This window comes from Dipteris shenzhenensis, chromosome 31, assembly GCF_047967505.1.
Source record: "Dipteris shenzhenensis isolate YYH24624 ecotype China chromosome 31, Dip_SZ_1.0, whole genome shotgun sequence".
Lineage (NCBI taxonomy): Eukaryota > Viridiplantae > Streptophyta > Polypodiopsida > Gleicheniales > Dipteridaceae > Dipteris > Dipteris shenzhenensis.
In genome coordinates, this window is record NC_141626.1 from 47,676,954 (window position 1) to 47,699,248 (window position 22,295).

Sequence of the window (22,295 nt, forward strand, 5' to 3'; positions counted from 1 at the left end):
ATGCGCATTCACTCACCAAATGGAGCCATGCATGATCAAGAATCATGTGGGTCAGATCCTAGATTCTAGTCCATGGATTGAATGCACGATCAGACGAAGCCATCGGAGGAGGGGGGCCCACCTCTCCTAACGTTGTCTTAAAGAGACTTACATGATATTTTGAGACCTTAGAAGGCAGAGGAATGGCTCGTGGTCCAATGAAACTAAGTGTCATGTGGGAGGGGAGCTCACCCTTTTGCATACCAGGTTCTTGTGGGGGTTTGTGTCCATGGGTGACCCAACCTCTTTACTAGCCTACTATGCGTATCAACTGTTTATGTAGTCGCACTAGAGGGACAAATAAGGCCTTGACAATGCAGGCATAGAGGCTCCTACTGCAATCTAGGAGCGCCTCCATCTTGTCCCTCCATAGTGTGTTTAACACAACTTTAAGCAAACGTTGGTTAGATGGCCAAAGATCACGATGATGATGACATTACCCCAAAAGGCCTACCACTTCTACTGATGCTCTGACAATGGCCTTCCTTGTGTTGAGGGGCTATGAGCACCTCACACCAATGGACTTTAGAGCTCATTCTCACTCAGCTTCTGTAGTAGCAATATTTTTGAAAGCTTGCAAGGTTGCTCAAATTACCAACGGGCCAGAAGTAGGCACGGGAAAGTTCTCTCCATGCGGGCATTTCGAGGCTAGCCTGCGAGGAAATATGTGTATCAACAGAAGCTGATGAAGTAAGCAAGTGTTGGTTAGATGGCCAAAGATCACGACGATGATGACATTACCCCAAAAGGCCTACCACTTCTACGGATGCTCTGACAATGGCCTTCCTTGTGTTGAGGGGATATGAGCACCACACACCAATGGACTTTAGAGCTCGTTCTCGCTTAGCTTCCGTAGTAGCAATATTTTTGAAAGCTTGCAAGGTTGGTTTGATTACCAACGGGCTAGAAGTAGGCACGGGAAAGTTCTCTCCACGCGGGCATTTCAGGGCCAGCCTGCATGTTCTCGCAGCTTCATTACTGTGCTGTTGTGCAGGTTTCTTTGCAGACACAAGCGATGACTGTAGTACGTGGGAACCATTGTGAAGGAGTGCATGACACCAAGGCTGAGGGTGGAAGAGCCATATAGATGAAAACGTGATTAGAGGCAGGTTGATGAAACCAGGGTTGGGCGGGATACAAGTTGTGTGTGGTGCAAGCAAGGTGGTAGGGGACAGGGTTTTTGCTTGATTTGTCGAGGCCAGGCAAGAGAGCGAATGTTCTCTGTGCTTCTGCTGGAGGTCTACGAATGGTCTTCATTCAGGCTTTGAAAAACAACAGGCCAACGGACGAGCTTACACAGAGCACCACTACAAAGCTTTGATTTGGGCTGGAAAAGAGGAAAAATTTGAGAGGGAGGGGAAAGAGAGACACAGAGAGAGAGAGAGAGAGAGAGAGAGAGAGAGACAGAGAAGAATTTTCCATCACCAATCAGCTCCATCTTGTTGATCTCCTTGTCCCTGCTTTCCTATGGTCTAGAAGTAGCTTTGCTCGCTGCAGACACGCACGCTTGTGGGTAGCTTTCACAATTCATGTCGTGGGTTATTTTGAGACGGTGCTCCGCGCAGTTACCATTTCAGCTTCACGTATGGAGAGGCGACTCAGAGATTGAAGAACCTTGATTCCCGTCTTGTTTGGGCAGCTAAACTCAAACCTTGAGATCCCCCACATTGTCACCTATGCTTCTATCGATCGCTGCTTCGGCCCTCCGTGGTTCACATGCTTGCAGAAAATTCCCCGCTCCAGCTTATTCACCTGTCATATCATGCTATTCTCACGGTGTAGAGCCGCCTTTCCTTCTTCGCTTCTGGAATTTCCTACGTGACCAGTCAGAGAATGGGCAGCAACCCTTTGCACTGCGACTTTATTCCTCTGACGGCAAACGTGGTGGAGATGACGATTCCGGTAACTCCACAGCTCATGAGACTGATGCAGCAATTGTTTCTCCTGCAGAGGAAGCCTCCGCTGACGGAAAGGCGACGGATGCTATCATCGAAGGTAGGGGAAACGATCCTAGAGAAGGTAAAGTGAAGGATCCCACTGAAGCTAAAGGGACCGGCAACAAAGGAGATGAAGATACAGGCAAGACAAAATTGCCTGGTATTCTAAAAAGGTTTCTACTGAAGAAGGAATCGAAGGAACCTAAGGAATTTAAGGAACTCAAGGATCCCAAGGATCCAAAGGAACCGAAGGGACCTAAGGAACCCAAAGAACCGAAGGAACCGAAAGAACCCAAGGAACCTAACGAGAACGCTACACCCCCTGCAACTGCTCAGGAACCGGAGAAGAAAACAGATGCAATCGTCCCAACGGTGGTTCGCTACGAAAAAGTCCGAGAGGTACAACTTTTACAACTCTTTCTTCTTATGTGCTTTAAATATTTGCTCTGCAAGCAGACAATGTGACAGACATGTATCTTGTTTCCAAGTTCCTTATTGATAGTCGCTTTGAGCATAGGTCTGAGGCAATCATGACCTGCACTAGCTGCTTGTTTACGTAATACCGTACCCAAATGATTGTTAAGGCAGGGTGCAGTGACTGTTACCTTTGGAGCAGTTATTCTTTAAGGAGTTTGATTATTATGTGGCATGATAGTTGTTGTATTCAGTGTAGCAGAGTGGAGACCGTCAGCTGCAGGCAGCACTCCCTTCCTTCAGATAGCCCTTCCAAAGTCAAACTTGTGCGAGAGGATGGTAGCCCATTCAAAGTCAAGCTTGTGAATGAGTTGTTCGATACATATCTATGAGATTTTAAAGGCATGAAGAATAAGAAATATGATTTTTTATCATAGGTTCATAGCAAGGGTGTCATAACTGCACCACTCAATGACTCAATCCGTCTCAAAATTGGCCAAATGGTCAACTTGCTTTAAATCTTACTCCTCAACTAGAGGTGGAACACTGTATTAATTGATCTCTATTAGGGGATGCAAAGTGCATTAGAAGAGACATCAGTTATATTCAAAGGTCTTAAAAGAGCTTTCTCAGATCTGGCACAAGTTATGTAAGCTTTAGTGGAGGGAGCACTTCACTGTCATCCCTCTTCGATGCTTGTAGATTTACCCTCTCTGATGACTGAAAAGATGAAGCCTATTTGGAGTCCTATTTGGAGTGTATAGGCTCAGTATTAATTTCTTCAAAGGAAAAGTAGGGTCCAACGGACACGACAGAGTTCTTAGAAGAGCTTAAAAGGCAAGATGAGAGGAGGGCCTTAGCCATGAGCAGGAACCGTATATCTGCAAAGCAGAGGATCGAAAATCTACTACAAACAGAGATTGGGGAGTTGTGGTATATGGTAGGGAATAGGACTTTGGTATGTGCCAGGGGTGCATGTATATCTCTGTGACCTTGGTCATCTTTGTAACTGAGCAACTCATGACTCATGAGTGGTGTGCATATCCAGTTAAAATCTCCCATATTGTTTAAACCGAGTATGTATATCCTTAGATCTGTGCCTGAACTCTCCCTATGTAGATGGGAGTATGATGGCATCCTCATGGAAATCTAGGATCTTGCCTGGATGTACCTCTGGTCTTGGCATTGAGTCCCCAGTGAGTAGGACCTCCCCCAGCTGCATGTACCTCTGGATGTCCTCATATAGTGCCAAACATGTGAAACCTGTCCCAGTCCTGGCATAATTAGTTGTTTGTGATGGAAAGTAGCATGCTGCAATGTATATATTTGTGAATGGTTCGTCATAAGTTGGATTCAGGGCATGGTCATCTGTGCCTATGACCATGATGTGTGCCTAGAGGGGTGAATTGAAGAGAACCACCATACCACCCATTCCTCATTGGTGCGGGTCTCCAAGCAGTGTGTAGCAACCATATGTGCCCATGTAGTATGATGATGATGATTGAAGTCACATCCATTAAAGCTTAAAATATGACATATGGGATCAAAACTGATTTGTGATGTGAAAGCGTCTCTACTGGTTACTGGTGGTGTCTGTGCTGCCGTAAGGATTTGTTTCCTAGGGAATGTATGTGGCCACAAGATTTGTATGGCCTTGCTGCAAAAGAACGTGGGAAATGATATCATGTGCGTCTCCCTGCTACCCTATCCCTGCTCTGTTGCGCTGCACCCTCACCTTGCCATTCAAGCTGGGGTGGACCACCTGCTCAGGCCCCCCCCCCCCCCCCCCCACCACCCCCTCCTCTTTTCCCTGAAAAAAAACCTTCTCTCGTTCTCACCAATCTTCCCCCAGGGCTGCCGACTATGGAGGGCACTGCACGTTGGAGACGGCTTCAACTGCACCGGCAGCTCTTCATTTTGTGATGTCCCCCTCTCTTCTGCATCCTCTGTCTCCCCACAGGCTGTCGGATGGTTCGAGTTCCACTCAATTGCTCCCTTCCTTCAGATAGCCCTTCCAAAGTCAAACTTGTGCATGATATTCAAAGTCAAGCTTGTCCATTGAGTGAACAAACTCGATACATATAAGGAATATCTATGAGTTTTAAAGGCATAAAGATTAATAAATACACTTGTTATCATAGGTATCATAGCTACATAACGCAATGCCTCAATCCTTCTCAAATTTGACCAAAACTTGTTTTAAATCTTACTCCTTATTCAAATGGGTCACACTCAACTAGGTGTGGAACACTATTAATGTGTGATCTCTTGGGACAGGACTGACATGCACGAGGGGATGCAAAGCCCATTTGAATAGACATCCTTTATATTAGAAGGTCTTAAAAAAGCAGTCTGAGATCGGGCACAAGTTGTGTAATCTTTAGTGGAGGGAGCACTTCACTGTCATTTCCCTTCTCATACTCATAGATTTACCCTCTCTGTGATGGCAGGAAGGCTGAAGCATATTTGGAGTGTATGGGCTTAGTATTGAATTCTTTAAAGGTCTAACAGACCTGACAAAGTTCTGAGAAGAGCTTATATAGAAAAGGCAAGATTAGAGGAGGAGGGCTTTAGCAATGAGAGATTGGGGAGTCGTGGTATACGGTAGCCAAGAGGGAGGGATTAAACTTTGGAATATTTAGAGGGTATCCTAGAAGTGACAGTGGGTGATTGTCGCATAATTTTTTTAGTGGAAACATCTGGGCATGAGGATTGTAGGATCCTAGTGAGTAGGACTTTGATATTTGCCAAGTATAGAATGAGAACAAGGGGGCATTACTGTTGGTCAACATCTCCTGATGTCACCTAGAGAGAGAGGCCTTGCTTGTGGGTGTGCCTGTCCAGTGTGAGGATAGGTCAGTCTGGAGAGAGGGCCTTGTCGTAGGTGTGCCCACCCCCCGTGAGGGCAGAGTAGGGTAGAGGGCAGGACTGTGTGGCTTTCCGGTGCCTCTTGCTGGCCATGTGCCGACACGATGGCCAAGGAGGATCCCGGAAGGGGCGTGGATATGTGCGGGCATGTCAGCCCTGTTGTGCTGCCACGGACAGCCCTTGTAGGCGCCTCATATGGGCCCTAGTTATGGGCTGTGGAGCAGGGGGTGGGCTGACCTGCAGGTCGGCTACCATGGCTGGAGTGCAGCCCCCCATAGTGGGGGCGAGCCCTTCTTATAGGGCTGTGGGCAGCCCTAGATGTAGGTTGGCCCACCTAGGCTGGTCGGCCCCTACAGAAAGGGGTCGGCCCCCTTCCTACATCAACCGACTAGGGGGAGGCTGCCTATATATAGGCCCCCCATGCCTCCTTGTTTGTATCATCACTTGGAGCAGTACTTCCAGCCTGTAGTGCACTTGCTGGAGCAGTAAATCCAGCCCAGTTGTGCGTGTTCTGGAGCAGTTGTTCCACCCGGGTGTGCATCCAGTGGTTGAGCCGTCTCGTGCAGCTCTTGAGCAGCCTGTTGTGCAGAGGTTTCCCCCCAGTTGTAGTGGGAATTTTGCCAGAGATCACTTGCACTTCTCGTGTCTTTCTCTCCCTCTCAGTGTGGTTTGTGTGAGGCGTGCTCTCTCTCTCTCTCTCTCTCTCCCTCCCCCCCCCAACACACACACACACACACACACACACATACTTGGCCTTCCGTATTTCCACCACCATGCCAGCCACAGGGAGAGCTCCCCCCACGCCTGACACAACCCCAGCACTCCTGAAACCTCTGATCTGCAAGCAAACACAAGAACACACCAATGTGAGGAAACTGAGCAGGCTGCTCACCACCCAACCATGACATCTACAAGATGTGATCCCGAATCAGGAGATGTTCCCTCTGAGCCACGAGCTGAGCTACTGGCATGAACTCCCAACCAGATCCTAACATACCACCAGGTGGTACCACCAGGTGGCGCTGTGAAGCCTGGGATCTGCTGCTGGTCCTTGGGCTACGCTATGATGCAGGCGCGTGTCTGCGACTCAATCCAAGATCAGACCTACACCTGGGAACGAAACTTGCTCCCATCGGCTCTCCTGAGAACTGAACCTTTGGGCCCCTTATATAGACTCGGGCCCCAAGCGCCAAAAATAGCGAAGACCTCTAATTGGTTCGTACCCTTGCCACTCAACCCGAGAATCAAGCCTGCCTAGCTCTAAGTCTCCCCAGGCTACCTGAGCTAGTTTTGTGTACCCAGTACATGTCGGATACCAATCCGTGCACATGACATACTTCCCCTTCTCTAAGAACTCACTCTTGAGTTCGCTAAAACACCGGGAATGTCCTCTGGAGGTTCTGTAATGTCTCCCATGTTGCATCCTCCTCAACATGATCCTTCCACTTGATCTTGTATTCCGTGATAGTTTTATTACGAAAGTGTCTTTCATGAAATTCAAGAATAGTCTCAGGTTCGTGTGGAATAAAAGTTAAATTTGTAACTTCTATTATCTCTTGGGGAGGAACAAGTTGATCATCCGCACCCAATACTTCTTTCAGTCTACTGACTTGAAATACTAGATGTACTTTAACATCAAGAGGCAATTCTAGTCTATATGCAAGTGGTCCAATTCTTTTAATAACCTTGAACGGACCACAGTATCTGGGGGATAGCTTCGAAACCAAAGCAGTACTTAGGCTCTTGGATTCCTTGGGAATTCGCAAATATACCATTGTTCCTTCAGAGAACTCTCTAGGTGAACGATTTCTATTAGCATAAAATCTGTCCCGATCTTAGGCACTTCTAATAGACTCCTTGGCAAACTGCAACATTTCCTGCATGTCTAGCAAGAAGGTCTTTGCAGCATCATTTTGGATTCCCTTTAACCCAACCATAACTGGTGACTTAGGTTGAAACCCGTACATAAGCATAAAAGGACTGTAACCAGTACTCGAATGCTTTGCACTGTTATAAGCAAATTCTATCATAGGTAGATAATCTTCCCATGAAGACTGTCTGTTAGAAACATATGCCCGAAGCATATCTTCAACCAATTGGTTGACCTTCTTTGTACTGCCATCGGATTGTGCATGATCTGAGGAACTCATACTTAGAGTAGTTTCTAACTTCTAAAAAACAAGTGTCCAAAAGTTACTTGTAAACTTCAAGTCCCTGTCACTGACTATGTCAGAGGGCAAACCATACAACTTAAACAAGTGGTCCACAAACTCGTGAGCCAGCTGAACAGGTGAAATAGTTGTTCTAGTAGGTAAGAATCGAGCCATTTTTGTCAGACGGTCGACTATGACCAAATGGAGTCATGACCCTTGTGCGTTCGAGGCAAACCAGTAATAAAATCCATGGAAATACTTTCCCATTTATTACCTGGAATTTGTAATGGCTGTAATAAACCCGCACTTCTAAGGCGTTCTGCCTTAGTAACCTGACAAACTTGACAACCTATCACATAGTTTTCAATAAATGCACGCATCTTAGGCCAATAAAAGGTATGCTTCACAAGAGACAGAGTCCGATGTATACCCGGATGTCCAGCACTAGGAGCATCATGACACTCCCAGAGAATCTTGGATCGAAGTTCCAAAACATCTGGCACACAAATCTTTCCATTCCGGAACAGCAAGCCGTTCCTAATCATCCACTGACCTCCCGCTACCTGTATTGTAGGAGGCACAATCCCTGAGTTTTGGCCAACCATGGAGCTCCCATTATGGACTTTCTGCCAATAAGAACTGAAATGACTATCAGTTGCGCAAAGCCCTCTCAAGGATTGAAATAGGTCTAAGGATATTTCCGTAAATGACATAGCATTTACAAACTTGATTCGACTTAAGGCATCCGCCACACTATTCAACGAACCCTTCCGATAACGTATTTCAAAATCAAAATCTTGCATTAATTCTGCCCATCTAGCTTTTCGTCCCCTCAATTCAGACCCATCACACACATACTTGATTGACTGATGATCGGTCAATACAAGAAACTTCGAACCATACAAGTAGTGTCTCCAAACCTTCAGTGCATACACGACTGCATAGAGTTTTTTTTCTAGTGTGGGCCAACGATATTGGGTGTCGTCTAGCTTCTTACTCTCAAAAGCGACTGCCCTCTTGGAATAAAGCTGTCCCAATCGCAAAATCACTCGCATCGGCCTCTAAAACATAAGGCTGGGTAGGATCGGGTAATGCAAGAACGGGTGCTTCCTTGATAGTTAACCTCAAGGTTTCAAAAGCCTTGTTCAATGCATCATTCCAAGAGATCGGTTGGGTAGACCTATGTCCATGACCTTTCAATATGTTTGTCAGGGGTGCCGTGATGTGTGAATAATCACGCACAGACTTTCGTAGAAATATCGTAAAACCTAGGAAAGAACGAAGTTGTTTCATAGTCTGAGGGATAGGCCATTTTAAAACCTTCTGGATACGATCCAGATCAATGCTAATACCTTCAGAAGAAATCTTGTGTCCTAAGTAAATGATCTCCTTCATAAAGAAGTCACATTTACTCATCTTGGCATAGAGCTTATGCTGTCTTAGAATAACTAAGACAATCTGGAGGTGTCCTATGTGATCCTCTAGCGTTCGGCTATATATCAAGATGTCATCTAAGAACACTACAACGAATTTGCCCAGAAAATCTCGGAACAAATCGTTCATCATTTGCTGGAAGGTGGCAGGAGCATTGGTCAAACCAAAAGGTAATACAAGAAACTCATAGTGGCCATACCTAGTTTGGAATGCGGTTCTATCTATGTGTTTAGCATAGATACGGATTTGGTGATAACCTGTACGCAAATCAATCTTAGTGAAATACTTCGCTCCGGCCAAACGGTCTATTAGATCATCGGAACGAGGTAGAGGGTATCGATTCTTAATTGTCACTTTATTCAATCGTTTATAATCTATACACATTCTCCATGAAGTATCTTTCTTCTTTCTTAAGAGGACAGGGGCTCCCCAAGGTGATTTACTTGGGTGAATATAGCCCATATTCAAATAATCCTGTAGCTGTGAAGCTAACTCATCCTCCTCAAGCTGGCTCATCCTATAAGGTGGAACACTAATAGGTTGAGCCCCAGGTACTAAGTCTATGCGATGATCTACTGCCCGTTCTGGAGGTAAATCTTCCGGCAGTTGAGCAGGGAACACATCCATGAAATCATCTAACAACGTTCTCAATTCACGGTGTTCAAACACACTTAAATCATTCTTGTGATTAATAGAGACAACAAATGAAGAAAGCGGAATTAAAACACACAGATAGACATCATAATGAGAAGTGTTTAATATATTCTGAAGTTGCATCGCAGATACAATAGGTCTTTGAGAAGAGGGAATATTATCACACTGAATACAAAATTGGGTGTCCTTATCCAAAAAAGAAAGTGTATGTTCCTTCCATCCAATCCGAATATCGTGGGTTTTAAACCACTCTATTCTGATTAACAAGTCCACATGCTCTAAGTGCATGACATAGCACGTAAGAGTGGCTGTGTATTCTTGAATCCGGATAGAAAGCGCTTCAATCTTGCGATCCCAAAACTGCTTCCCAGTTGGAAGTTGCACCTCATAGGTGTGATCGCTAGGTATCGTGGACAGCCCCATCTTCTACACAAGTTTGTAATTAACAAAGTTGTGAGAGTTGCCCGGGTCAAAGAGAATGTGAACTCTTTGGTCCCTAACTTCTCCATAAACTCGGAAAAGATCATGGGAACAAAGTGCAATTACAAGAAAGTGGGCAGGTAATGACATTTACAGAAATACATGTCACCGAAACTTGATTAGCTCCCTTAGCTTTGGTACTTGGACCCGCTTGTAGCTTCGGTCCCGGCGCTTGCTTTTGGTTCTTGCGCTTAGGACAATCATTCCTAGTGTGGCCTTGCTCCTCGCAGATGAAGAAATCTCCCTCTTTCTTTAGCTTCAAGGTATGAAGGAAACGGGCACGACCATTGTTTGCCTGAGTCAAATGTTTCTTGGAGGCGTCGTCTATAGACTTCGACTCCCCGGTACCAGTGGTAGAAAGTGGGAGACTCCTAGAAGAAAGGAGATCCTCTCCAAACTCTGAAAAAAGTAACTCTTCTTGCAGTGGCTGCTCTGGAGGATCCTTGCATGCTCGCCCAGATGGCCATCAGAGTGTGTACTGTGTCGGTCCAAGAATCAGGTTTCTCAAGTGCAATGCATGCATAATTTGAATGCCAATTGGCCCTCCAATGGGGAAAGATCGCCCTCGTGAGAGTATTTGTTCTCTTTCAACCTCTGTGTCGGTCCAAGAATCAGGTTTCTCAAGTGCAATGCTAATTTGAATGCCAATTGGCCCTCCAATGGGGAAAGATCGCCCTCATGAGAGTATTTGTTTCTCTTTCGACCTATAGGCAAGGTGGGAGAGAGATGGCGCATGAATGCAAGGTGAATAGATAGAATGCTACATGAGATTCACAATGAAGGGTGATACCCCTTCATTAATGTTCCTTGAGATCACTCAAGTTCCATCTTCCCATTTACACCTACCCTTAGCCTATGACCCATGCATCTACCATTCAATGCACCTTAATGCACCCTTCCCTTCCTATTGCCCCTAGGACCTAGAAAGAAAGAAAGAAAGAAAGTTTAGTAAAGTCTTCGGGAGACCGTGAAGGTCTATGAGACTAAAGATAATTGATACATAACTGATACAATGAGCATAACGGTGGCGGTCTCAAAACGGGCCAGCCAACCGTTTCTATAAAAAAGAGGTTATGAAGGACGGTGTGTCTAGTCCTGATACAAAAAATATGTGTCTACCTCCAGATGATACAAAAAAGAGGGGGGGGGGCACCAAAAATGGGGCAGAGGGGGGAGATACAATATATATGTGCAGGTGGTGATCGTCAGAGATCAATCATAGAGGGGCCGTCAAATGGGAGGCCGGAAAAAACCCTGCGATAGATGATTGGCCTCTGACGTCACGCGGCCTAGTCGAGCTCGGTCGTTGGGGGCGGCGGGTGGCCCTGTGAATGAGGGCAACGGTAACCCTGGTGGGGTGGGCAGAGAGCAGAGACCAGATGTCATGGACCCGGATGTGTGAGTCTGTCCGCTGGCGCAGTTGTCGTGGCTCTGGCTCTCGCTCACATCCGTGTCGTCGGCTAGACTGAGGAGAGGTATCCAGTGACTGGAAGAAATTAGTGATGGGCTGTTGGGTGTCCTCATGCTGTGTGTGTTGCGCGTGTCGCCGTGCTCGGAGAGAGGTATCTCGATGGCAAGTCATCTCATGTAAGAAAGCGGCTAGGCATCGTTGGTCCAGGAACTGCAGCATGTGTGGGAGGGGGCCGAATCCGTCGCGGAAGCGGTAGTGGTACCGGCCTCGAATGGCATAATAGATAGGACATCTGAAAGCAAAGTGCTCCTCGGACTCGATCTCTTGCAAGTCACAAAGTGGGCAAAGGCGGCCCTCTCGTGGGATACCCTCTGCGCGTCCGCTCTCGATCCGTAATCGGTGTGACGAAACCCTAAACTGACCGAGGGAGATCCGGAGCGCATGTGGTAGATGAAGCTGTGTGTAACCCAGAGGTGTGATGAAGCCCTCCTGTGAGATCTGGAGGCAGTGTCGGCGGTAGAAGTCGAGCTTCACAGGAAGTTCGGAGTGAAGAAACCAAGTCCGCCAGGTGTGGAGTTGGAGCAGATCCGCTCAAATGAGCCGGTTGACTTGCTGGTTAGTGGGGAAGAGGGGAGATGGTGGAGCGTCAAGGCTGTACTGAAAAGGAGGCAACCGGTCTAAGTCGAGGCCCAGTCGGGTGAACCAACTGGAAAGACGACTATACCAGCATCGCTGGTCCCCATCAACAGATAAGGCCATAGAGGAGGATAGGGCTAGCCAAGGTAGGCGGAGGCGACCGTTGGCAGAGGAGCTGGAATCCCTGACTCTGTGGAGATAAGTGATAGCCTGGAAAGCCCCATCAAGCTGTAGGGGTGAGGCGCCGAACATCCGAGCAAACATCAGTATCTGTAGGTGCTTGACTCGAGCCCATTTTGTGTCTGAAAGGTCGGCTCCCCACCACAGGCTACCATACATGCCTGTTGGGCGGACCAAAGAATAAAAAAGGAGAGACTTGGTCCGCGGGTCCTGGAAGTGGGAGTGGTAGCACTGTTGCTCCAGCTTGGCAAGAGCGGCGTAGCCCCGGCTGATCCTGGCCTGCATGGTCGGGTGCATCGTGAAGATCGGGCGTGAGAAGATAACGCCCAAGTATATGTAAGAGTCAACTATCTCAACAGGGTCGCCGGCGAAGAGAAACTGCTCTCGGTTTATAGCGGGTCTGGAAGTGTTGAAGATCATCACCTTGGTTTTCCCAAGGTTGACCTTCAAGTCATGTGTATCACAGAAGACCTGAAGTCCATCCAGGTGTCGCTGAAGACCAGTAGCAGAAGAGGATAGTAGTACTACATCGTCCGCGTATAGGAGAATCTGGATGATAGCTTCCGCAAGAGAGCAGCCTGCACCTTCGAGTGTCCTGATGGTGGTCTCGAGCTCGTCGATGTAGAGGCCAAATAGAGTCGGTGACAAGGGACATCCTTGTTTGACTCCGATTGTGCTCGTGATCTCTGGGGTCCAGCTGGTGCCAATCCTGACCTGGCCCGTCACCCGCTTATAGAGAGCTACTACTGCCCAGATAACCTCTGAGTCGTAGCCTAACTCCTGCAGGCGTCTAACGAGTCGGGCGTGGGGAACGGTGTCGAATGCCTTGCGGAAATCCACAAAGCAACAATATACTCTTTGTCTCCTGTGTCTGGCCTCCTCAATGATCCCTCTAAGTGTAAAAATGTGATCGTAAGTCGAGTGATCCGCCCTGAAGCCGGCCTGTTCGGATGCCCTGAGCCCCTGTATCTCTGCGCGAGCACTGACCTCGCCATCTAACACTGATGCATAGATCTTGGACATAACATGTCCAATCATGATGGTCCTGTAATTCCTTGGATCCATGGGATCTCGTGCTTTGTGGATGGGTGTGATAGTATTCAGGGTCTAGGCTCTAGGGAACCCGTGGCAGACAGCTTCATTGAACAGCGTTGCCAGGATGGGGGCTAGAGTTTTGATGCCATAGGCAACAAACTCTGTGCATAGGCCCTCATGATCCTTAGCTCAGCCGTTGTGAAGCTTAAGCACTGCGTGGGTGACTCCCTGGGTTGCAAAGAGGGTGCAAGAAGTGGGGCGGGGGGTGGCTGAGAGGTCTGGAGGAGGCTGATCAGGGATATCATAGAGTGTACATGCGTAGGAGTGCCAGAGGGAGGTGTCTGTGAGGGGGGAGGGGGATCGGCATTCTAGGAATTTCCTCCAGAAATCCTTGGAGTTGCTACTGAACAGAATGTTCAGTAGTGTATCCTCATTCTGGTGCAGGAAGGCTAGCTTCTTGCGACGGACTAGTCGACGATAATCCCTAGTGAGATGTGGGTTGGCCCTAGCGTTTCGCTGGGTCGTGAGTCGGAGTGTGCGGCGTAATGCTTTACACTCGTCATCATACCAGCTATTGCAAGGGGTGGAGCCAGCGGGTGGAGGGCGGGTGGACCGAGTAGTGGAAGGAAAAATGTGGCGGGCTGCATTGTGAAGGGAGTGGGTGATAAGGGTGGCTCGGTGATCTAGAGAGGGTATGGTGTCTATGTGTCTGAGGAGGGAGGCTAGGTGGGCTGAGTAATCAGGTGAGAGGTTATGATCAAAGTGTATATCATGATAGGTAGTGTAGTGCGGGGTGTGGCTGGGAGGGGCTCGGGGCGCAAGGATATGAAAGAACAGGTAAGTGTGGTCGGCTCCTGGGGGTAAGGGTGCAGTGCGGAAGTCAATGATCTGTGGGGCTAAAGCAGGAGATCCCAGAATGTAGTCGACGACACTGGCTCCTCCGCCATGTGGGAAACATGTGAAACCAGAGGAGGCAGGCCACCGGTCTAGTCCATTGTAGATGACCAAATCATGTATACGTCCAAGGTCCAAAAGAGCCTGCCCATACGAAGTAACGGGAGCGCGACTGTCAGCCGAGGAGCGGGGGAAGCCCGAGTCCTTTGTGTCCATCTCAGGTAATAGGACCGGATCTGAGTGGAAGTCCAGGAGTGATGTCTGATGTGCACCTGTCCTTGCGTTGAAATCCCCAACTAGGAGGACCTCTCCGCGTCTGGAGAACTCCACAATGTCTGAGTAGAGATCTAGATAGGGGGATACCCCCGTATCCTCACGTAGCATCCGTGCGAAGTGTGACGTCTCAGGAGGAAAGTAGCAGACTGCAATAAAGAGGTCGCGTATGGAGGGGAGCCATAGGTAACGGGCATGGACATCCCGTCTAACCACAGATATCAAGCTCGTGAGCGCTGAACGAAGGAGTACTGCAACTCCGCCTGATCCTCGGAACCCCCCAGTATATCTGGTCTCCTCACGGAATACTGACTCCCAGGTATAGCCACTGACTGAGGGGAGAGGGCGCTCGGGGCTCTGATGTGTCTCTGTATAGAAAACGATGTCGTGTCCATTGTATGACTTTGAGAAGTTCCGAGGGTCAGACCATAGGGTACCATTACAGTTCCATATGGTGCATGCCAAGGGTACTGTGTGCTGAGTCTGAATCTCATAGACCATGTTCCCCTCCTGACGGGCTACATCTCGCTGCTGAAGCAAGGTGTGCCGCTCTTCCACTTGCATAGGTGTGAGATCCTCATCCATGAAGATAGTAGGGTGGTCCCGTAGTGTAGCACGCTGCTGAGTGCTGCAAGTCGAGCCTGAGTATCCCTGAATCGGATGATGAGTGGCTGTGGGCGCGTGGGGCCTGTCCTGTGCGCCATGCATGCTCGATCCCATGCTCGACGAGGCCGAGGGTAGAGGTCACGAAAGCATTTGCGTCCGCTAAGGGGGTGAGTGAATCTGCACGGGGGATACCTCGTACTCGGATGTTGAGAGCCTCTGTTCCTGCTCGGCGATGGTGGCTGAGACTGCTGCTTTGGGTGCCCGTCTCGCAACGTCCACCCATCTGGTAGTCTCCGCAATAGCAGTCTGGATGGTAGCGATCCGCTCCTCCACCTCTGGTGTAGTGCGCGGGGCTGCTGTGACTGTAGTAGTGAGAGAGACAACCTCCTGATGGAGGTGAGTGATCTCCTGGCGCATGCTGTGAATAAGTGCTATGGTATGATCCCGTAGTCGATGTAGCTCCGTAAAGATGTAATCTATCGTCTTAGGTGGGACCCGGGGGGGTGCGAACTGGGACATGGCGTATGGCTGAGGGGGCGAGGGAGATAGGCTGGCTGTATATGGCAGGGGAGTGGAGAAAGGCTGCTGGGTGAGGGGAAGGGGGGACATAAGAGTGGTGGAGACAGAAGAGAGCTGTGTGGGGGGTGAGGAACTGTGACCCTTTCCTGTGGGGGACAGGCTGAGTGGTACACTGGTGGGGGAGGCAATGGTCGGAGTAGAGATGATGGCTGCGGGAGAAAGAACTGCATTGGTGCCCATTGCACCCGATGTTTTCAGGACTGGTTGGCTGTCAATTGCTAATCCACTCTTGGAGATGCGCTTTGTGATCTCTCCCACAATTGGCTTCGGAGACTGTTTGGGTTTGTGGGCCATTGTAGGACTTGTTCAGGTGCACGATTTCCTGCAGAGGCAGATCTTGTTCAGCATTGCTGTAGGGGTGCGCAGGCCTGCGCAGGGCCAGTGGCAAGCCAAGGCTTGCAGCTGACAAGGGCCCTCAGACCAGGGGGCAGCAGGCCAAGTGCAAGCGAGAGTAGGCAGCAGGTCCCTACCGAGGCTGCGAGAGGGGGAGCGGGGCGGAGAGGCTACGAGAGGGGGGGGTGGCGCAGAGGCTTAGGGGGGGGGGGGCAGAGCGGAGAGGCTACGGTAGGGGGGGCAGAGCGGAGAGAGGGGGAGCGGGGAGAGGCTGCGAGAGGGGGAGGGAGAGCGGGGAGCGGGGAGCGGCTGCGAGAGGGGGAGGGGGGGACGGATTGATAGAATTAGTGTCACATGTCCAAATTTGATGCCGTTGGAAGCAGTGGATCCAGCTCGACTAGTCCTATCTACTCAGATGATTCATCGCCATAACAATTCGGTCAGTGTCCATCATAAATACAAATACATGTTACACCATTGGCGTATAATATATAATAATGTTCGAATGTCTACTAATCATGGATTAGTGATTTCTCTTGCCATGACACCCTTCACTCGGTTGTAGAGGCAGGCTGAGCCAGCTCGTAGGGTTGAGCCCTATAAAGGGGACGTTTGGGCCTCCATTCCCAATCACTTGGCCTCCATTCCGGATCACTTGGACCAGCCAATCTAGGAGCAGGAAGGAGCAGGAAGGAGGGCTTCCGTGGGTCTACATCCAAGAGGTGAAGGAGACCTACAAGTGCTACAGACTTAGCTCAGAGTGGCAGCCCACCTAGGCTGGTTTCCAGACAGCAAGGTGGAAGGAATCTTTGGACAGAGAGTCAGTGGAGTAGGCGGGCTTAGAGATCTACAGGTGCCAGGGAACATCTTGGTATCGTATTGAGTCCAGTTTGTGGACGGACGGAAATATATAAGTGTTGCTTCTATATTTGTCTTGATGCACAGTCTATTTACTTGTTAATGAAGCTTGATCCCATAGTGAAACACTTCCATGTGTTATTCCTGGGCTTATCTATCAGTCTTTCGCTGCAGGATACCCTCTATTGAGGATTTCATTTTCTAACACATCTCTGACCCAAAATCTGCTCTTGGTATAGGCTGCTGTCACTCTCTGTACCTGTTCGTACAGCTCGTGTTGTTGGCGCCACCGTCCACATGGTGCAATCATTCTGAACTGTTTCTGCTTGATCTCCTTCTCTAGGCGACCTTATGCATGCCACCAAGGCTGACCTAGAAGACCTCGAGCCTGTCGAGAAGACTCCGCCTATGCAGAGCTCCCCTCTACCCATTAGATCTGGTCCAAACACAGCATCCAATGGCATCCAGATATGGTTCTCTTTCCATGTTGATCTGAATGTGCTGCCCACATAGCAGCCTATGTGCTGCCCGTGTGGCAGCCCCATGCCTTCTCTTTTCTTTGCTTGTATGCTGCCCACATGGCAGCCAATGTGCTGTCCATGTGGCAGCCTTAACATACCCAAGTCCACCTTCCCCATGCTCTCCTCATATGAGGGCTTAGAGATGGGGAGGCGACTTTTCCCAACAGGGACCAATGACAACAGTAAATAGTATAGAATGAAAAGACGGATACAAATAAAAAATGATTTGTGATGTAACAGCAGCTCTATTAGTTTTTGGTAGTGGCTTCTGTGCTGCCATCAAATTAGTTGAGGATTTGTTTCTTAGCCTCATGACCTAGGCAATGTATGTGGCCACAAGATTTGTATGGGCTTGTTTGTTGCAAAAGAAAGTGGCAAATGGTATCATGGGCATCTCCCTCCTACCCTAGCCCCACTATGTCATGCTTTACCCTAGCCTTGTCGTTTAAGTTGGGGAAGCTTAGTACCCCCATTGTGCCCCTAACAACAACAACCCGCCGGAAGGTTACCTCCAAAATGGATAGTTGATCAGTCCCTGCCACTCAGCCTATAAGCATTCCACCTTATAGGATGAGCCAGCTAGAGGAGGATGAGTTGGCTAGGCAACTTCAGGACTACTTGAAGATGATTATGAACGCCCAAGTACATCACCTTGGGGTGCCCTCGTGTTGTTAAGAAAGAAAAAGGATAATACATGGGAATGCGTGTTGATTATAAACGATTGAACAAGGTGACAAATAATAGTATCCTCTCCCTAGATTTGACGACTTAATAGATAGATTGGAAGGAGCAAAGTATTTCACTAATATTGATTTGCGTACTAGATATAACTAGATACGCATTTGGTCATTATGAGTTTCTCATATTATCTTTTGGATTGACCAATGCTCCCGCAACCTTCCAATAAATGATGAATGACTTGTTTTGAGAGTATTTGGGCAAGTTTGTCGTGGTGTTCTTGGATGACATCTTGGTTTACAGCAAGACGTTAGAGAATCATATTGGTCATCTCCGGATTGTCTTAGTTTTACTAAGACAAAATCAATTGTATGCCAAGATGAGTTCAAGGGAAAGTGTTACCATTGATCTAAGGTTTTGGATTGGCCTATACCTCAGGCTATGAAACAACTTCGTTCTTACCTAGGATTTACTGTTTTTTAAAACTAAGTGCTGAGGATCAGTTGGTAACTCCTCAAGAACTTATAGAGGTTAATGACTTAGACTTCGTACCACATGAACCTGAAAGTATTCTTGGATTTCATGAACGTCAGGTCAGAAATAGGTACAATTACGGAATATAGGATTAAGTGGAAGGATTGTGTTGAGGAGGATTGTACCTGGGAGATCTTAACTAACCTTCAAAGAGAGTTCCAAGAATTCCTTATGAACTTAGGAGTGTGTTCTTAGCGGAGCACAAAACTAGCACAGGAAGCCTAGGGAGGCTAGGCATACAATTCTCGGGTTGAGTTGGATGGGCACACCTAGATGACGACGAGGAGCAGAAGTTCTTGGATGCGTGGTCCCATTCGAGATAGATGTGGGAGCAGTCCTCTAGCAGAGCAGCAGGGGGAAACAACCCATTACCGAAGTGTGTATAGTCGCAACGGAAGACACCCGATGAGGGCTTAGGGTTTCGAATAGGGTTTTCACTATTTTAGGTGTACTTGTAAGGAGCCCAAGGGTCACTTTTCAGCAGCGCAAGCTAGAGCAAGTCTTGCCGGTTTGGATCCTGGATCATGTCGCGGACGTGCGCATGCTTCCTAGCATAGCCTACAACCCAATAGCAGTTCCAAGGCTCTCGTGGTATGGGACGCCAGTCTGGTTGGGAAATGGTTGGGAGATGTGCCATCAGCTCAGCTTGTGGCTCGGGGATGTTCTGGGTTGTCGAGTCCTTTCCTCACGGATGTCATGGTTGGGTGGTGAGCTAGCCTGCACAATTATATGTTGTTTTTATGGTTATTTTCTTTGTGCTTGTTTTGTAGGTTCGGCATTTCAGGATCTCTAGGGTTGTGTCATTTGCTGATTTCTTTTTGGAGATGGTCTGGAGCCTCTTCAGGTCTGATAGAAATGACCCAACAGAGGGTAGGCATAGCGGAAGACTTATAGTAATGCCTAGGAGCTCACACAGTGTGTGTGTGGGGTGTGGAATCACAAACTTCTTTACTTAATGTGCGTCACATAGATTAGATGTGCAGACTCATCAATAGACAATGAACTAGCCAGATAGAGAAACCACCAAAATATATTTCCGTCCAAAACTACGGACACAATACAAAAGATATAGATCCAGAGTCCCACCAATGGTGTGGTCCTCTGATCTTACCACAAGGTCCTTCTCCTATCAGCCAGTTATCTCTAGACTTGAGTCTGCGTGCTCCACCTCGAGCTTCTGTAGACTATCTGTCCAGATCCCTTCCACCTTGCTGTCTTTGCACCAGCCTAGGTGGGCAGCTCTCCCAGCTCTTAGTCTGCAGCTCCTTGTGCTCCCTTCACCTCCTGAACATAGGCCCAAGGGAAGCTCCTTTGCTGCTCCTATCTGCTGGCTGTTTGCTGCTGCAAGTCCTCAAAGACCTCCTTTTATAGGGCCCCAAGGGCTGGCAAAAATACCGACCAGCCTGCAGCAAACTGGCCGACCAGACTGGCCAACCAGTCTGTGGCTGGTCCAGCCCTATAAGGGCTCACAACCCGGGGCTTTTTGGGCCCACACTTCTAGGGCCTTTGGCCCTCAAATCTAGGCAAGGGCCCAGCCCTATATAACCCTGCCTGGCCAACCTGTGTGGGCTATAAATATGCCCCCCAGGGTCAGTCCCTTGCCGCCCTCCTTGCTGCTGCTTCTGGACACTTGGGTGCCCACTCTCCAGCCCTAAACCAGGGCCTCCAAACAGGCCCAAAACCTGCTCCACATAGTATAAGGCAAGGTTAGCTACCAAAGGATATGCACAGACATATGGCATTGACTATGAAAAAACCTTCAGTCCAGAAAAGGATGGCAACTGTGAGAGCAATTATTGCTATGGCTACTACAAAATGATGGTCTTTGCATCAAATGGATGTAAAGAATGCCTTCTTGCATGGTGATTTGCAAGAAGAGGTTTATGTGATGTAGCTAGAAGGTTACCAAGATGATGTACATCCCCATTTTGTTTGTAGGTTGCATAAAGCCTTGTATCGCTTGAAACATATGCACCCAGGGCATGGTCATACAAGATAGGCCAGTATCTTGTCACAATTGGATTTGAGATTTTCAACGTAGGATTTTCACTTTATGTGAAAAGGACAGACAGAGGGATTGTGTTGGTAGTCATCTATGTGGAAGACTTAATTGTTACAAGTGATAGTGATGCAGACATTGATGAAGTGAAGCTGCTTTTGAAGTAGAAATTTGAAATAAAGGATTTGAGAGAGCTACGTTACTTCCTAGGCATTAAAGTTACTAGATCCCCTAGTGGGATATAGCTGGTTTAGAGGCAATGTGGCTTGGATATGTTGTCCAGGTATGGGATGACAGGTTGTAAGCCCATCTATGTTCCATTGGAGTAGAATATGAAGCTCAGTGCAGAAAAAGGGGAGCTTCTTAAAGATGTCATTGTGTACAGATGCATAGCTTATCCATCCTGCACATCCTGCCATCATTGCGCCTCTGCCAGGCCCTTCTACAGCAGTGTACAGAGCCGTACACCCTGCAGATGTCAGCGCCATGTGATCGCCTCCTATTCTGGGTCCCTTGTGCTGGCTACTGCTTCGCCTTTTGCTGCTGCAGATCCATCCTAGCTCCGGGTACCTTCCATGTTCTTTGATGTGAGGTGCTGCCCATGTGGCAGCCCCCTCTCTTCTTTTTCTCTTGGGCACATCCTGCCCTAGGTCTCCCTCCCCCACGCTCTCCTCATTTGGGGGCTTACAGATGGGGAGGTGACCATTCCAACAAGGTCTTGATGATCTGTTTTGACTGTGAAGGTCCCACCATAAAGGCAGGCTTCCAAAGCTTTAATGCTTGAATAACACTGAGTCATTCCCTATCGTAGACTGAGTTGTTCTTTTTGGCGGCATTTAATTTGCGGCTGTAATAAGCCACTGGCCGGTCTTCTTGCTGTAGAACTGCAAGAATGGCTAGATTGCTTGCATCAATGATGACTAGAAACGGATCGTCCCAAGATGCTAGCTTAAGAACTGGTGCTATTGAGGCTAAATGTTGCAAATTATGAAAGGCCTATAGAGTTGGGCCCGTAATTGAGGTCTTTTGCCGGCGGGTCTTCACCCCCTTCAGTAAATCAGTGAGAGGTGTTGCAAATGTTTGAAAAACTGTCCATATGTCTATTGTAGGCCTGACTGAGGACAACAAAGGATGTGATGTCTTATGCATTCGTGGGAACAGGCGCATCTAAAATGGCTTGAATTTTTTCTAAGTTCAAGCGAATACCTTTCATATTGACGATGTATCCCAAATACTATATTTCTAACGGCCCAAATTCACTTGTCTTTGCATTAATGTAGAGCTGATTATCGCCAAAACCTGAAGAGCATTGTTCACTTCGTGCTTGTTGTTCAGTAATTGCCGAAAAGATTAAAATGTCATTCGAGAAGATAAAGAGACACACACCTATATACTTTGCGAAGATCCTCTACATCATCTTGTTAAAAGTGGGCGGTGCATTTTTAGGCTGAAAGGCATCACCACGAGGTCATATTGACCATGTTTTAGCTTGGAAAGCTGTCTGTAGAATGTTGGCGTCAAAGATGCGGACATGGTCGTAGTCACTCTTCATATCAATCTTAGAGAAATACTTTGCACCATTAAGCCTTTCTAACATGTATTTGATGTGAGGCATAGGAAACTTCTTGCTCACGGTCAACTTGTTTAGAGCCTGATAGTCAACACAAAGAAGTGTTGACTTATCCTTCTTTTGGACAAAAAGGATAGGAGCTACAAATGGTAAGCAAGAAGGGCAAATAAATCCTTTGCATAATAACTGGGATTATTGCTGCTCCAACT

General features: G+C 48.0%; 1 protein-coding gene across 1 annotated transcript in view; it reads left to right on the forward strand.

Moving 5' to 3' along the window:
* Positions 1-1,202: 1,202 nt before the first annotated feature.
* Positions 1,203-22,295, forward strand: part of LOC147881552 (lon protease homolog, mitochondrial-like) — a 134,161-nt gene continuing 113,068 nt past the window's right edge. Inside the window, exon 1 of the mRNA XM_087402221.1 lies at positions 1,203-2,375. Within this exon, the coding sequence (XP_087258347.1) occupies positions 1,716-2,375 (660 nt within the window). The 5' untranslated portion in view covers positions 1,203-1,715. The remainder of the gene's footprint in view (positions 2,376-22,295) is intronic.